This window comes from Caretta caretta, chromosome 5 (genome assembly GCF_965140235.1).
Source record: "Caretta caretta isolate rCarCar2 chromosome 5, rCarCar1.hap1, whole genome shotgun sequence".
In the NCBI taxonomy this organism is placed as follows: domain Eukaryota; kingdom Metazoa; phylum Chordata; order Testudines; family Cheloniidae; genus Caretta; species Caretta caretta.
This window is the reverse complement of record NC_134210.1, coordinates 61,891,788-61,908,357: the sequence shown is the minus strand read 5'-3', so window position 1 is coordinate 61,908,357 and position 16,570 is coordinate 61,891,788. Positions and strand designations below refer to the sequence as shown.

Sequence of the window (16,570 nt, the reverse complement as noted above, 5' to 3'; positions counted from 1 at the left end):
ATACTTACAAAGGCATCGCACATCACCATCACCACGTTGCGCGCTCTCTGGCTGCTGCCCGCGCCCAGGTGTCGCCAAGCCGCCGGACGCGCCTTCGCACCTCCCCAGCGGGTGGAAGCCAGCAGCAGCAGCACCAGAGCCGCCAGCACCACCGTCCGGGCCCCTTCTCCGCACCGCCCCCTCATCCTCTCCCCTAGCCCAGGGCCAGGTCCCCGGGCACACGGCCCCTCACACAGCCGCAGGGCGAGCAGCACTCCCCGGCAGCCAGGCTGCAGCCACTGAGCGAGGGCTGGGCCTAGAGCCAGCCCTGCCCGCCCCAGCGCTTTGACAGGGCCCGGCGACAGGCCGGCCCCTGCCCGAGGCCTGAGAGCAAGACCCCGTGACTCTGCCCGCAGCAGACCAAACTACGGCGCCCATCAGGCCCCGCCGCAGCGGGCCACGACGAACTACACCTCCCATCATGCCTCGGAGGTTAGGCGGTGAGGGAGGTGGGGGGGATGAACTACGACTCCCATCATGCCACAGGAGCGGGAGGACGGTAAGATAGCTGCGTGCTGGGCCGCGTCAAGAGCCCTCCCGCGGAAAGGGTAGTAACCGAGTCAGTGCGCCTGCGCGGCCGAGCCGGGTGGCCGCGGCACGGGGAGTTGGTGGCTGGTAATTGAGGCAGAAGGTGGAGGCAGGTGAAGCGCTCAGGGGGAGCGGGCGTAGGGGGCGGGGCCGCTGGCGGCTCCTGAGGGACTTTGCTGGCCCCCCCCGCGGGCGGCGCGGTGGCTCTGCGCGAGGCTTGCGTGGGCCCAGCGCTCCCCAGCTAAGCCGGGGCGGTCAGGGTCCGTGGGTGGAAGGGGACCCTGTGCCCGGGGAGGGTGCCGCGGGGCCGGTGCGCGTTGCTGAGTGGGAGGCCTGGGGCCCCGTGGGCGGCAGCTGCTGGTGAAGTGGCGTAACAGGGCAGTCCCGCTGGCTGCCGTGGCAGCGGAGAAGAAAGGTCTCCGCTCTGGGCAGGGAAGGCGAAATAGCCCGAAGAGCGGCCGCGCGGGGGGGGGGCTAGCGCTAGATCCACAAAGGGACGGGGGGAGCGTACACTGCAACACCCCCCCCCCCCCCCCCGCCGCTGCAGCCTGCCCAGAGCTACAGCCGTGATGGGCTGACGCCACAGCGCTGAAAATAGCAGTGCAGATGTTCGGCTTATCCAAGCAGGGATGTCTACACACTACTATTTTTACCGTTGTAGCTCGGGCCCTGCAAGCCTGAATCTGTACAGTGGGTTCTGAGACTTGCTGCCACGGGAGTTGTGTCGTGTTTCCCCCCCTCCCCCCCGTAAAGACATACACACGCTTATAGTCAGTGTTGCAACACCTGGTATTTAGGCACTCTGCTGCCAAGTGGGATCCTTAGCCCTGAGTTAGGTGCCCAGGCTCCTTATACCATGCATGGGGTGAGTTAGACTCCAAAGAAAGGGATTTACAAATACCAATATGCTGAGCAGGGAGCTGTCCAATCTGGCAGTAGGAAATGCCAAGGAGAAGCCTGGGGGCTAACCCTCATCTCTCAAAGTGAGTTAGGTGCCTGACTCAAGGCCAGAGATAGAGGGCCTATCTCTACTTTGGCATCACAGATCTGAACTGGGATCCACTCCTGGAGTTAGGCACCTAAGCCAGGTCAGCCCTTTTCATGAAAAACTGGAGATCTTCCCCCCCCCCCATATTGTAGCCAGTAACCTGGTGATCAGGTTACTGACCTGGGATGTGGGAGATCTGTTTTAAAATTTCTGCTCAGAAGCAGGGACTTGAACTTAGTTCACCCATATCCAGGGAGTAACTGCCAGAGTATAGAGTCATTATCTTTCCAGTCTCACTGGTCTGTGACTGTGCTAGATAATAAATAAATAAATAAATAGTAATATATGACTTCTATTCACAAAAAGAAAAGGAGTACTTGTGGCACCTTAGAGACTAACCAATTTATTTGAGCATAAGCTTTCGTGAGCTACAGCTCACGTCATCGGATGCATACTGTGGAAAGTTTAGAAGATCTTATTATATACGCACAAAGCATGAAGAAATACCTCCTCCCGAGAGTGGGGTGGGAGGAGGTATTTTTCATGCTTTGTGTGTATAAAAGATCTTCTACACTTTCCACAGTATGCACGCGATGAAGTGAGTTGTAGCTCACGAAAGCTTATGCTCAAATAAATTGGTTAGTCTCTAAGGTGCCACGAGTACTCCTTTTTTTTTTTGCGAATACAGACTAACACGGCTGTTACTGACTTCTATTCAGTTTTTCATAGTGGACCCTTGCTCCCCAGTATAGTGTTTCTTTTCTACTCATTCAGACATAGATCCTTTTACACTGGGGTATCCCCTTCCTGCCACTCTCCCCATCCTGGCAATGACGATAATTGCATCCGAATCATGTACGCTTTCTAATGCATGTGTTAGAGTGAGTGTAAATAATGTGTGTATCAGACTGATGTGTGTGTACAATATACTTAAATATACATGTATGTGCTTTAAATGATACTATGTGTAAACTTCAAAATATATTGTTAACTTTATTGTTTATGTTTCCATTTTTTTACAAAAACAAACTTGAATATTTCCTTCATTCCTGCACATATCCCTTCCAAACTTATGAAGTGTTCTTTCCCACATTAGGAAGTGGAATTTGAAGTTGCTCAGTGATCTTGGTAGAATGGTATGGTCAAAAAGTGTTGGGAAAATCTTTAAAATGTGAATGACACAGAAACATGTAAATCTCCATATTACTCGTTTCAGAGTAGCAGCCATGTTAGTCTGTATTCGCAAAAAGAAAAGGAAAACTAGTGGCACCTTGGAGACTAACCGATTTATTTGAGCATAAGCTTTCGTGAACTACAGCTCACTTCATGATACATCTGAGTACATGATTGGTCCCAATAACTTCAGTGGGACTACTCACATACTAAAAATGATGCATGTGCTTGGGATTGGGGTTTAGAGGTGTACTATCACATATACATTTTTTTTATTTGTGTACTGCTTTTTTGTCTGTACTGGATTGATAACTATTTGAGGCAGGGATTTTGTCTTATACTTGTACAGCAGCGAACATATTGTTAACATTTGCTAAAATGTTTTCTCTGTGTATGATAATGCAATATAAGTCGAATGCTTTGAATAGTATTTGATATAAATGTCTTTTCTTAAAACTAATTTTCTGTCCTTTTGACTTTAGCAGTAATAATGTCAAATAAGGAGGTGAAGGCAGCACTGAAAAGTGCCAGAGATGCAATAAGAAATAAAGAATACAAAGAAGCCTTAAAACATTGCAAGGTAATTAATTCTTCCACTTGTATAAACATTAATTGTGTGTACATATAAAAAGCCCTACTATTTTCTGTCTACTGGAATTGTACTCTATACTTTCTGCAGTAATATACATACTAAGTAATGTACACATCTTGGCAGTGTTCATAGTGAATGTTTTGCTGTGGGGTAATCACTAAAATCCGATGGATCAGTCTTCTTTTCTTGAATGAAGGTGAAGTTCACCAGAGTCAGACAAATGCCACCCTTTCAGTTCACACACTGGATCTTATTGCTAGATGGTAGATATTGTGGGTTGGTGTGATGTTGATTTCATTAGTTGCCCATGTTAGCTTGTCCAGAAAAGGAGATCAGTTTTCGGTTGCATGTGCTTAAACGCGAAGCAGAGGGTACAATAACTCCTCACTTAAAGTTGTCCCAGTTAACATTGTTTCGTTGTTATGTTGCTGCTCTGTTAGAGAACATGCTCGTTTAAAGTTGCACAGTGTTCGGTTATAACACCCTCCACCCCCGGCGCCTCCCACCTGCCAGCAGGCCCCACGGATCAGTGCCTCCCCACTCACTTCTGTGCCTCCTGCCCACTGCAGTCAGCTGTTTCGCAGCATGCAGGGAGGTGAGGAGGGAGGACATGGCATGCTTGGGGGAGGGAGCGGGACTGGGCGGGAAGAGGCGGGGTGGGGTGGAGTGGAGTGAAAGCAGGATGAGGCCTTGGGGGAAGGGGTGGAGTGGGGGCAGGGCCTGGGGCAGAGCACCCCCTGGCAGTTTGAAAAGTCAGCGCCTTTGGGCCCGGAAGCCCATGGCTGTTTCCAGCTCTGCAGGGATCTAGAGGCCCAGTGCCTCTGCATTGTGTGTCCCAAGCATACCATGCAACCTGGCAGATTGGCTCCCTTAGGAGATGACTGGTCTCACCAGTATCTCAGGGGGTGGGAGGTGTTCAGTGACTAACTGGTGCAGGCTGTGTGATCTGCTGCTCAGCAGAGACATCCCCATGGGGTGCTGGGGATAGGATGCAGCACACTGTCCCTTCCTTTGTCCTGCTGCTTGCCTGCTCTGCCTGGCTCCCATGTTGAGCCCAAAGCCACAGAGCTTGCATGGGGAGGACTTTGCAGGCCTAGGAGTGGGGTGTCGTTGGCCCACACCCTCAGCAGAGCTCTGGGGCCAGAGGATATTCACTTACCTAGTCACAGCTGTGAGTCAAACTGCACCAAACTGGCATAAAGAAATTTACCAACAAAAAAGAAATAAAGCAAAACAGCAATCTCTAGATGTGTTTTTTTGAGTTGGGAAAGTTCAGCAAGAGGAGCAGCCGGACGATCCACCCTCTTCCACCGTCTGACTCTACCACCTCAAACAAGCTTCACAATCATCATTGCTGAGTATAGTATTACATTGTTTAAAACTTATACTGTATATGTATATAATGTCTTTTGTCTGGCGAAAAAGATTTACCTAAGCCCTCCCACCCCCCATTTAGCATTAATTCTTACGGGGAAATTGGATTCGCTTAACATTGTTTCGCTTAAAGTCGCATTTTTCAGGAACATAGCTACAACGTTAAGCAAGGAGTTACTGTATTAATTCTCAGATGACTGTGACAAAAGTCTGTTTCTAACCACAGACTTTAGAGGAATCCTTCAATGACCACAGTTACTGAGACCTGTGTCACGAGGACTGTCCATATGCAGTTTCTTCTTGCTAGAGAAAGCTACCAATTAAAACATTAACCTTTTATTAATGCTCTAACTTATGTTATCACTATGCAGAAAGTAACATCTTGTTAAATAGATACCTAATAAATAAAATTCACTGTGTACCAGACTAGTATGTTCAGGAGCTTTTATTCTAGAAAGTAAGAAAACTGATTAATCAAACTCGGTAGTTGAGTCTGTAAGACACATTTAGTACACTAGCTTCATTTGAACTCTTACATTTTTAGGCAGTGCTGAAACAAGAGAAAAATAACTACAATGCCTGGGTGTTTATTGGCCTGGCAGCTGCAGAGTTAGAGCAGCCTGATCAGGCCCAAAGTGCATACAAAAAGGCTGCTGAACTTGAACCCAGCCAGCTACTGGCATGGCAGGTATGTATTCGACTCTAGTTCCCCTTTACCCTTCCTATTAAATAAGCTACTGTGTTCTTAAGTATAGGAACAAGATCCAATCAACATTTGACTCTTAGGGCAGATCCTCAAGTTGTGTAAATTGTCATATAACAAATTATACCAGTGCGGATCTGACTCCTTGTATGTACAATGTGAAAACCAATGGGAGTTGCATGTGTGTAAAAGAGGGCAAGTTTTGGTTTCATTATATTTAAATTATGATAGGTCTTCTAATGGATAAATATGTTTCATTTCCTTGGAAAACAAAACAAACAAACAGAAAAAGTATGCTTATCCCCCTTAGGTGCTTTCTTAGTTCCCTTGCTCATGACTCAGTAAATTTAATTTGGTGTTTCTCTTCTATAAGAGAGAACATTGTGCACAATAACTTTTTTCCCAGCCTCTGATACAGAGTTGTGAAAATTGGACTATGTTGTTGATTTCCATGGTCCTAGGCAACAATAATAGACACTCTTTAAGATGGTTGTGCAAGTGATAATCTACAACGTGTGCTGTGATATTAGATTCCAGTGCCCTTAGGGCACATCATGAAGCATATGGCTGAAGGCTAGGTCGTTGATTCATGTGTCTGGTAAAAGGGAATATTTAGTGTTTTGTAACTTAATAAAGAGGTTTTTTAATATCAGTAATTTTAATTTTTTTAAATGCAACAATTGGACATATATTGAATTTACCTTAATTGAATCCTCATCAGCCAGTCAGGCTCTGGCTTTTTTTAAGATAGTACAAAACAGTAACTTACTGAGACAAAAATGTTTTCTGTAGTCTTGCACAATTTAAGATGCTTTATTGTTGTCCATTGACTGGTGTTAAAATATGATTTTACTTAACTGTGTTCAGGTAGTCTGTGTTCCACTTCACTAATCTCAGAAATCGTTTTAAGAAAATACAGTGATCTTTTATTATAATGTAAATGATATTTAAGAACATAGTGGGTCAGACAAGAGTCTGTTTAGCCCAGTATCCTGTCTTTCGACAGTGGCTAGTGCCAGATGCTTCAGAGGGTATGAACAACACAGCAATTATTGAGTGATCCATCCCATATTGTCCAGGCCCAGGTTCTGGCAATCAGTGGTTTGGGGGCACCCAGAGCATGGGGTTGTGTCCCTGACCATCTTGGCAAATAGCCATTGATTGAGCTATCTACCATGAACCTTTTTGAGCCCCATTATATTTTTGCCCTTCACAGAATTCCCAGCAACGAGTTCCACAGGTTGACTGTGCGTTGTGTGAAGAAATACTGCCATGTTTTTGTAGCCCCCTTTTTTACCCAAGCAGCTAGTTGAAGTTTGGGGTCCAAGGGATGTTCCAGTTAGGAGGAAAAATTGGTGATAGTCAGGTATTTCTCTGATGCAGTTTTGTTTGTTTATAAAGAAAATGTCTCTGAACATGGAAGGAATTGTGTAGCAGAAAGCAGTTCTTTTGCTCACAGCACCAAGTACACTCTTCTCAGCGTGCACCCTGATCCAAAAACCACTCTGCAGGTTTCTTCCAGGGGCAGACACTGTTTTCAGCTGCTTTTTCAGGCTGACTGTCTCGGCTCTATGTGTTCTGCATTCCCCACCCTTTACAAAACACACTACTGACCATCTCTGCCCCAACAGTCTGAAAATACTTGGACAGGAGCTTTGTGATTAACATACTCTGACAGTTTTGTTAATTGAAGAATGCATTCGCACCCAATCTCAAAGAAGTTTCTGATCTAAGCAATCACCAGTACCTCTCAGCATAACATTATATTCTGATCCTGCATTGAGATTTGAGCAGACAGATCCCAGTAGAGCTGCACTGAAGGCATTGGGTTTCTTGTGGGCACAGCCAGACTGCATGCCTTAAAATGATCTTGGAAATATCAGATGTGAAATCTAACATACATTTTACTTTTGTTTAGGGATTAGCAAATTTGTATGAGAAATCTAACCAAACAGATGTCAAAGAAAACTTGTTCAATGTTTACCAAAAGCTCTTGGAACTCTATGAAAGGTAAAGAATATTTTAGATTAAATTATGACACTGCAACATGTTATCTTAAAATTTCAGTTGCACTAGAAAAAATCCAGTTTTAATGCCATCACTGATACATGTGATAATCTGCCACTGACACGGCTACGACTCTGAAACCTGTGTATAGTAACTAATTCTAATACTCATGTTGTATCTGAGGTAAGGCCTTGTCACCCCTAGTGGTTTTCTATAATGTGAAGTTGGGATAGAGATAAATTATCACTTTCCTATTGTCTTTTTATAAGAAGAAATCTTTTGGAATAAATATTATCTAAACTATTGACATTAAGTATCTGGTGTCATGACTGTATCCATTGACTTAATGTGGTGCATAGATGGATGAACTTTATAAATCTCATAACTCTCAGTTGATGTTGATGGTTAGCATAAATATCACTAGTACCTGTACTCACAATTTTTATGGTCACAGGGAATTTCATCTCCCATTACAGTTCTAAACAAAGCTAGCTTTGGTTGTATGTCACCAGTTTCCTCAACTGATTGAAGTGTTCTTATTGCTTTGTTTTTGTGATTTTGGTTTTGGCTAATGGACACTGTCAACTTATAAATCATACATCTTTTTAAACATTTTTAATTACTTCTGTTACAAGTAACATCTAAGATAACTATAATTGAAAGATTAATGGAAAATACTTTTGTTCCAGTTTGTTTACTTTTTGCATTTGACAGCATTTAGGATAAACTGACTATATACAGTTTGCGTAGATTTTTCACACAGTAACTGCAAGAGAAAAACATTCTAAAAAAATTCACAATAGTTGCATTAGAACTTGGAGGCACATATAGTATCTGCAGCAACTTCTAATGCTTTCATTTAAAAAAGAAAAAGAATGTCTAGATTTCAAGTTGTCAGTGTGTCTTGAGGAATGCATTTCTCCATATTTGTTAGAAAACAGACCTGGCCTTTTTGTGTTTTTTTTTCCCCATCTTCTTCTAGTACTGACAAGCAGAAGTGGTGTGAAGTGTGTAGGAAACTTGTGGAATTGTATCACCAAGAAAAAAAGTACCTAGAGGTCAGTTACTGATTTACTGTCTCTCCTCTTCCTATGCAAATTATTCATATTTTTTTTTGTAGCGAGAACTCATCTAGCTTAATTATATACCTCTGTTCTCCGACCAGCTTTTACCACTAAATTTAGAGGCAATCTATTGAATTGACATGTCTTAACATAAAAAGCAATCCTAGAAATGGTTAGTTTACCTTTTATTAAAAGGAAGTTGCAATCATTTTGTTCAATACAATGTTCTGAAATTCACCGTGTTGACATGTTGTGTCATATAAACTAAATTGCATTAAAATGTTAGTTTCTGGTTGCAGTCAAGCATTTGAATATTTTTCCACTTTTTTTTTTTTTTAACTCAGGGACTCAGAAGTTAGGAAATGCCAGCTCAAAGGATGCCTATGCAACCTTAATTCTGCCCTCTTGTGCTTATGCATTATAATACAGTTTGTAATTAAATGATGACATACTATTTTTTCTACAGTACTTTTTCATCTACTCCAGTTTTTTGGGAGTATTTCGATTCCTTGAAGTTTGAGAACTTTAATGTTAGTTTCATAGCAAAAATTCTTTGCCAAGGATTATTATTAGTTTGTTATTTTGTTTGCAAGGCAGACAAACCTTTGAAAACCTAGATGTAAAACATAAACCATAGTTTGCTCAGTAGTAGGAGGGATTGAACCTGGGATCTCAGGTTCTAAAAGCATGAGCCTCTGCTGTTGGCTCATGAGCCTTAAAATCCAGCTCTGGTATCTCAAAGCCAGTATTAGACTCATAAATTCAGCTTCCTCTATGTGGTCCAGCCACCAGAGAGAGAGAGAGAGCCACACTGTGGTTATTTGATACTTTCTGTGTTTCACTTCTGTTAACAGTCTCAAATTTTAATAGGTATTCCATTCTCTGTCTGAATATAATGCAGAGTCACTTCGCTGCTGGAAAAGATAATAGTGCCTGGGGAGCTATTTTCTTTTTTAAACTGGTCATCAGAAGTATGGTTTATCGAATTCTTTACCTTACACAGTGCATGTAGGGTAATATCAGACCTATTGTTAATGCAGATTCCTCTATTATGATGGAGTTTTTGAAGGAACATTTGAAAGGTTTCTTTACAGCAGTATTTTGTTATACAAGGTTAAATGAGCAATTACAGACCATCAGCTACATCTGTTGTACTAAACTGCTTAAATACCACTAGTTCTGTTGACTGTACTAAACAGCAATGTGTAGTAATTTGTCCAACACTCACTCATTAGCCCTTGTCTCTTGCTAAGTGCTAATGCTATTTTCCAACCACTTAAGTTGGGAAATTGTAAATCTTATTGGCAAGGGGTTAAAATAAATTGGCGTGATCACACTGGGTGTCAGATTTTTAAATGAGTTACAGAATGATTCATTTCTCTTTCCTGTTGACAGGTGGCTCGCACATGGCACAAACTGATAAAGATAAAACAGGAGGAAGGTGCAGATAATGCTGAGCTCCACCAGCTATGGAAGAGGCTGATCCAATTACTGCCAGACAGTACACAGAATCAAGATAATGAGACACAGCAGTTGGTAATGTTTCTCCCTCCTACTCAAATCATAGAAATGGAGAGCTTGAGAGGTCAGCTAGTCCATCCCCCACAGCATGCTGGGCAAGATCAAGTATATCTAGAGCATCCTTGACAGCTATTTGTCTAACCTGTTCTTAAAAATCTCCAATGTTGCTGTTCCACAGTCTCTCTATTCCAGTGCTTAACTATTCTTATCATTAGAAAGTTTTCCCTAATATCTAACCTCAGTCTCCCTTGCTACAAATTAAGCTGATTACTTCTTGTCCTACCTTCAATGGACATTCAGAACAATTGATCACTGTCCTCTTTATAACAGCCTTTAACATATTTGAAGATTGTTATCATGTCCCTACTCAGTCACTTTTCTCAAGACTAAACATGCCTGTTTTTTTAACCTTTCCTCATAGGTCAGGTTTTCTAAACCTTTTATCATTTTTATTGCTCTCCTTTGGACTTTCTCCAATTTGTCCACACCTTTTTTAAAGTATAGCTCCCAAAACTGGTGCCAAGTAGAGTGGCCCAATTACCTCCAGTGTCTTTCTTACGACAGTCCTGTTAAATCATCCCAGAATATTCGCCTTTTTTTCAGCTGCATCACGTTGTTTACTCATATTCAATTTGTGATCCTCTATAATGCCCAAATTCTTTTCAGCAGTATTACTGGCTAGTCAGTTATTCACCATTTTGTGGTTTTTTTTCTTCTGAAGTGTTCTTTACTGTTGTCTTAATTGAATTTCATCTTGTTGATTTCAGACTAATTCTCCAGTCTTTCAAGCTCATTTTGAATTCTAATCCTGTCCTCCAAAGTGTTTGCAACCCCTCCCATCTTGGTGACATAAGCAAATTTTAAAGCATTAAAGTCCTGTGGGATCTCACCCGTCCTCCATGAGTTCTCAAAAATTATCACTAATGGTTCCAAGATTTCTTCAGCTAGTTCCTTAAGTACCTTTGGGTGAATTTCGTCAGACCATGAATACATCTAACTTAACTAAATATTCTTTAATCCATTCTTTCTCTATTCTGGCTTGTGTTCCTTCCCCCTTGTTGTTAATATTAATTGTGTTAAGCATTTGGTCACAATTAATCTTTTTAGTGAAGACTGAAGCAAAATAGCCATTAAACACCTTAGTGGATACAGGCAACTAGACTTTGGGTTAAATTTTAAAAAGTGCTTAAGTGACATGAAGAGCCCAAGACCCATTGACTTTCAGTGGGATTTAGGCTTTTTGAAAATTTTGCCTGTAGGTTTCTAAGTCACTTACGCTCAGATCCACAACGGTATTTAGCCTTCTAACTTCCACTGAAATCAGTGGAAGTTGGGAGCCTAAATAACATTGTGGTCCTGGGCCATAGACCCTTTGAAAATATTACACACTGTGTGTCCCAGAATATTGGTAATAGAAATTAAATCAGGAGAATTTATTGGAGATGGAAGAATACATTTTTGAAAAGCCCCTGTAATGTAGTGTCTTACATAACTGCTGTTTTAAAAAAAAATCTTCTGTGATGCATTACTTTTAAAAGTTTAGATTCATTTTGGCAGTGTTAAGGTTCTATCTTAAAGGCACCCAAAATAGGAGCATCAAAATGAACACTTGCATACCAATATTTAATAAGTTATTCAAGCTCATAGCTGTCATAATGGATAGTGCTTCATGTGCGCTCTTTTTGGTATATATCTTATACCATTGCATGAATTAGATTGTTTACCTCCTTCAACTAGTAGCACACTTACTACCAGGCTTTGAACACTACATGAATAATACTTGAGTATGAAGAACCACCCTGTTATGTATTTTGCTCTTTGCACAACAGAAGTTCTATGAAGGACCACCTGGGCACAGTGGGGCCAAATAAACATATTATAATCATGTTAATGGTATACTGCACCCTGTTTAGTTACCCAAAATAGTGACTAAATTTCATAAGTTCACTATTTGTAGCTTTTCTTGCTAATTCACACTGTTGTACACTTACCAATTTCTTATTTCAGCTTTTTACTGCATTTGAACATGCAGTGAACTCTGTAGACACGGTTCCCAGTGAAGACCACCAAAAGCTTTATAAAAACTTCATTCAGTGTTTGTCAAAAGTAAGAACAGTTTAATTTATAGTCTCTTCAATAACACAAATAACATCTAATAATACTGCATGAATAGCTAAATAAATTGCTTTGACTTTTTTTCCTCAAGTTTCCTCATGAGACTGCCAGGCTGAAGAAGGCTTGTGATGATATGATGGTTTTGTATCCCACCATGAGTTATCCTTTAGAAGTGCTCTGCTTGCACTTTATTCAGTCAGGTGAGTGGGATGGTTTTGGTTCATTTTTGTTGTTCCAAATCTTGTATCTTTTCACTGTGACTTTTGTCTTGCCCTTCACTCCCCCAGCCCTTCTCATAAAAAAGGGAACCAGTCTTTCAAGATCTGTTACTTCACTTTGTTGAGGGAAGATGTAGTTTGAGGCAACTTGCACCACTTTTCAACACAAATACATTGTCTATATTAGGTGCTATGTTTCTACCACCCTGGAGAGGAAGACAGTTCTGTTCTAAACTATAGTGTCTCAGAGCTGTGAAACTTAGTACTACTGTAGCATCAAAGGACTTCTTAAAAAATAAGTATTCTTTGTTCAAGACCAGTTCTGGATTCTTGATTCCTTTGCTGGCAGTGTACTCAGTCCCATGGGAAGAGTGCTTCACGAAGCTCAAAAGGAGCCTCTCTAGATAAGTGAAGGTTAGCTACATGAGGTTTGAAGAGAATCCTGTTTGCTTGTCTTTGGTGGAAAGGATGGTGACAATAAAACCAAAGCTCTGGAGATGGCTAAAATGAGAGAATTGGTGAACCAGTATACCCCTTTCCTCTTGGTAGGAACATTCATGAATCTTTTTCCACAAGACTTCCTGGTGGGTGGGCAGTAAATGGGGCTTTTTAGGGTGTTTCAGTGAAGTGGAGGAGAGGGGTCTTTTTTAAAAACAGGTTTGTTTGTTATATGCTTTAAGAAGGCAGCATGCAGTCTTCCACACTGCCGGGTTTGAAACTGTGTTAAATTTCAGTTTTGAGCGCTCACTGTTGCATTAATATTCTATAAGTGAATAAAAGAAAAGGAGTACTTGTGGCACCTTAGAGACTAACCAATTTATTTGAGCATGAGCTTTCGTGAGCTACAGCTCACAGCTGTAGCTCACGAAAGCTCATGCTCAAATAAATTGGTTAGTCTCTAAGGTGCCACAAGTACTCCTTTTCTTTTTGCGAATACAGACTAACACGGCTGTTACTCTGAAACCTATAAGTGAATAGTGATTTTAAATGTGTCAGCTTTTGGTGTCACAGCTGATACCTTAAAGGGTCCAGAAGTGACTTTCAAGTTGGACACCCCCAAAAGCACTACTTGTAAATATACAGTCATATCGACCAGGAATGTCACACAAAAACTAAGTAGAAGTGTATGCCAAGAATCCATACAGAAATTCCTGTGTTTTTTAAACAATAAAGCTGTATAATTTCCTTTGTTAGGAGTGGAAGAATGCCTTATAGTACCAAGTTTCAGGGAGCTAGGCATCATGAAAGTAATACAGCAGCAGAAAAATTGTAATACAGAACTCTTAATTTCAGTGTTTAAAACAATTGAACCCAGTGGAGAGGAACCAGCAAGAACAAACCAACAAGCATAATTCATCTGCAAGAAGTGCTAGTACATAGTCTATTGTATCACAGCAGAACAATCAGAATGTGTGCATTCCAATAAATTAAACATAAGTCTGAACCCAAATATGTAATCAGGCTTCTATGCTTTAAAACAAAGAGAAGGGAATTGTTAAGCTCATTCTGTTTCTTTGTGACTTTCCTGAGCATCTTAAAGCTGAAGTTCCATCTCAAAATAGATACGGCTGGCTGCTATGGAATGCACGGATCTGCACCAGGCCCAAAACTGCTGAATTCACTCCTCCTTGCAAAGAGTCATTTATTATTTTCATCTCTATGTGCCTGGACCAGTATTGGTAAAATGAATCTTAACTATCCAACCATATAGTTTCCTGAGCTTTAACGGTTTTCAGTGTTCTCTCTTTATCCTTGCTGGAATAAGCAGACATCCATTTCAGTTACAGTTATTCCATTAAATTCAATGGAATTACTGATCCTAGGCCAGTGGTGAACTTGTTCAGAGACCAAAGGAATTCCTACTGGCCTTGGAATTTGCTGTGTGACCTTGGCCAAGTCACTTCACTTCACTGTGCCTGATTCCCCTCCAACCTTTTGTCTGTTGTGAAAGATTATAAGCTCTATGGGGAAGGGACTGTCTTTTATCTAGGTGTTTGCATTGTGCCTAAAGTAATGGGACCCTGATTGCAATTGGGGTCTCCTAGAACCACATATAATACACTGTATAGCCTAAATGTAAAGATCAAACAGTGATTTCTTTATTGTAGTGTGCCGATACTACATTGCAGTCCATTTATACATAAATTGTCATTAAGCTGATAGTTTTGCACTTTAAGAAAGATGTGGACTTGAAACTGCACTCAAATTCTAGCATGTGTTCACTTATTTGTAGAACATAAAACATTGTAAAGAGGTTACGGTCAACACTTCAAAGATCACACAATATAATACAGCACACAATATCTAAACGAGTTTTACAAGGTGTATTGTTTAGACCATGCTTCCATTTTCTACAGTCTAATCCAGGTTAAACAAATATATAATTTATAAATGAACAATCATAGAAACTTAGACCAAGATTTAAAAAAATAGGTGTCTAAAGGTAAGGCTTGTATATCCATATTTAAACACCTAATAACCTAAATGACTTTAGGGCTATGATTTATGCTGTCAACCAGCCTCAAAACTGGGGGAACATGAATGTGGCTTAGTGCCACCTTTTTCTCCACTTTTCTTCTGAGCTGTGCCAAGTACAGCTCAAATACAGTACAGGATCTGCTCTGGAGTGTTAAAGCTAAAGAAACAGGGAAGTCAGTTGAATCCCATCTCTGTACAATTATCAAAATTAGAAATTTTGAATCTAGCACTAGAATCTCTCAAATTTGTCTTCACTCTTCTGGTATTGAGGTGCCACAACTTGTCTCTCTCAAAATGTTATGGGTTTATCGTCCGTTAAATAATTCTTGTAATTGATAATGCAACATTTTGGTGATTGATACACTACCAATTGTAGAAATTTCTGCTTTCAGAAAATCCAGTTTGCCCCATCTAAGTTGTTGCATAGGGAAATATGTATACAAAAATTACTCCCTTTAGACAAAGATCTAAACCTACAGCCTTCACTCTCCCATGAATATTTGTGCAAATTCCCAGGATCCTGAACACTGTAATCTCTAAAGGCGGATTGAATTTTGCTTGGAGTAATTTAAAGAACGGGGTGGATTTCACTAATAAGATGTAGCCCTTCTTATCCCTCATAGATTTGTTGGCCCCAGTGTTTAGTATTCCTTAACGCTACACACTTCTAAAATTTCCATTTTTAATAATCTAATTTCAAGATAAGTTTTTTGTAAGAGATCTTGACCAAGCTTTAGCTTGGTCTAGGAGACAAGGTACCCATCTTGGATTCATTTTTAAAGGCATGAAATAGTTAGCTATCCCAGCAGAACCCTTCTACTTGAGAATTTCTCAGTGAGATTACAGCCTGTAAAGTAGTCTAAGGGAGCAGTTACCCTGAGTTTTGGCTTCCCCTGAATAGTCAGTACCTGCTTCTGCTGCTGCTGGGATTTTAGCAATGGCTTACAAACTTACATGGATATAACTACATCGCTCAAGGGTGTGAAAAGTCCATATTTTTTACACTGATTTAACCCCTAGTGTAGACAGCTCGGTGTCAATGGGAGGGCTTCTCCCATCGACATAGCTACTGCCTCTCATGGAGAAGGATTAACTACTCTGACGGGAGAAGCTCTCCTGTCGGTGTAGTAGCATCTGCACTGAAGTGCTATAGTGGCACAGCTGTGTCGATGCACTGTTTTAAATTTGGACCTGCCCTTATATGCTGAATCTTCATGACTTTATTTTCCAGCACTTGTGTATAAAATTTACTGGAGTTGGCATTTTTTTTGGTGATATTGTGTGTACAATCTTATAGAATGTGGCTTCTTTCCAGGCCCTCTAAAAACAGCGCTGCTCATTTGACTTATGCTCCTTATGTATGTTCTGCAGTATACAGCCTAATTATTACTTAACTTAAACAAAAATTTGAGTATTTATGAAAAGCCTTAAGTCACTTTGCAGCATAAGCTTATTTACTGTAATGCTTGGGCATCTGTTTTCTCTGATACTCAGCTGTTTCAAAGCCATCCATCACTGTTTTCTGTTCTGTTGTGGACAAGTACATTTATTTCCTTCCTGCCTTGGCTTGTATGCTGATGTCTCCAAGTCAATATGATTCAGCTTATGAAGATGAATGAAAACAGATACTGAACCTCATTCATAGTTAGCACAAGAAGAAATGGTAGGGCTCTCGCCCATCACTAAATGACCAAATTTTGGTATGGGAAAGGGAAGTAGTTAAAGCAAGGGTTCTTGGGCCACATGCGGCCCAATTACACACAGCTGCGG

General features: G+C 41.1%; 2 protein-coding genes across 6 annotated transcripts in view; one reads left to right on the top strand and one right to left on the bottom strand.

The window, feature by feature from the left end:
• The window catches only part of ARSK (arylsulfatase family member K), a 59,743-nt gene extending 59,313 nt beyond the window's left edge, over positions 1-430 (bottom strand). For 2 of the 3 annotated variants that reach the window (XM_048850606.2, XM_048850605.2), the window contains exon 1: positions 9-430. In XM_048850606.2, coding sequence (XP_048706563.2) covers positions 9-185 — 177 coding nt within the window. In that variant the 5' untranslated portion in view covers positions 186-430. The remainder of the gene's footprint in view (positions 1-8) is intronic. The other variant, XM_048850603.2, reaches the window with a different exon arrangement.
• A 151-nt stretch (positions 431-581) lies between these two features.
• The window catches only part of SKIC3 (SKI3 subunit of superkiller complex), an 82,392-nt gene continuing 66,403 nt past the window's right edge, over positions 582-16,570 (top strand). The window contains exons 1-8 of one of the 3 annotated variants that reach the window (XM_048850559.2): positions 582-676; positions 3,211-3,308; positions 5,239-5,382; positions 7,316-7,407; positions 8,387-8,462; positions 9,864-10,004; positions 11,997-12,095; positions 12,196-12,304. In XM_048850559.2, coding sequence (XP_048706516.2) covers positions 3,219-3,308; positions 5,239-5,382; positions 7,316-7,407; positions 8,387-8,462; positions 9,864-10,004; positions 11,997-12,095; positions 12,196-12,304 — 751 coding nt within the window. In that variant the 5' untranslated portion in view covers positions 582-676; positions 3,211-3,218. Of the gene's footprint in view, positions 681-3,210; positions 3,309-5,238; positions 5,383-7,315; positions 7,408-8,386; positions 8,463-9,863; positions 10,005-11,996; positions 12,096-12,195; positions 12,305-16,570 lie in introns of all 3 variants that reach the window. The other 2 variants (XM_048850558.2, XM_048850560.2) reach the window with 2 other exon arrangements.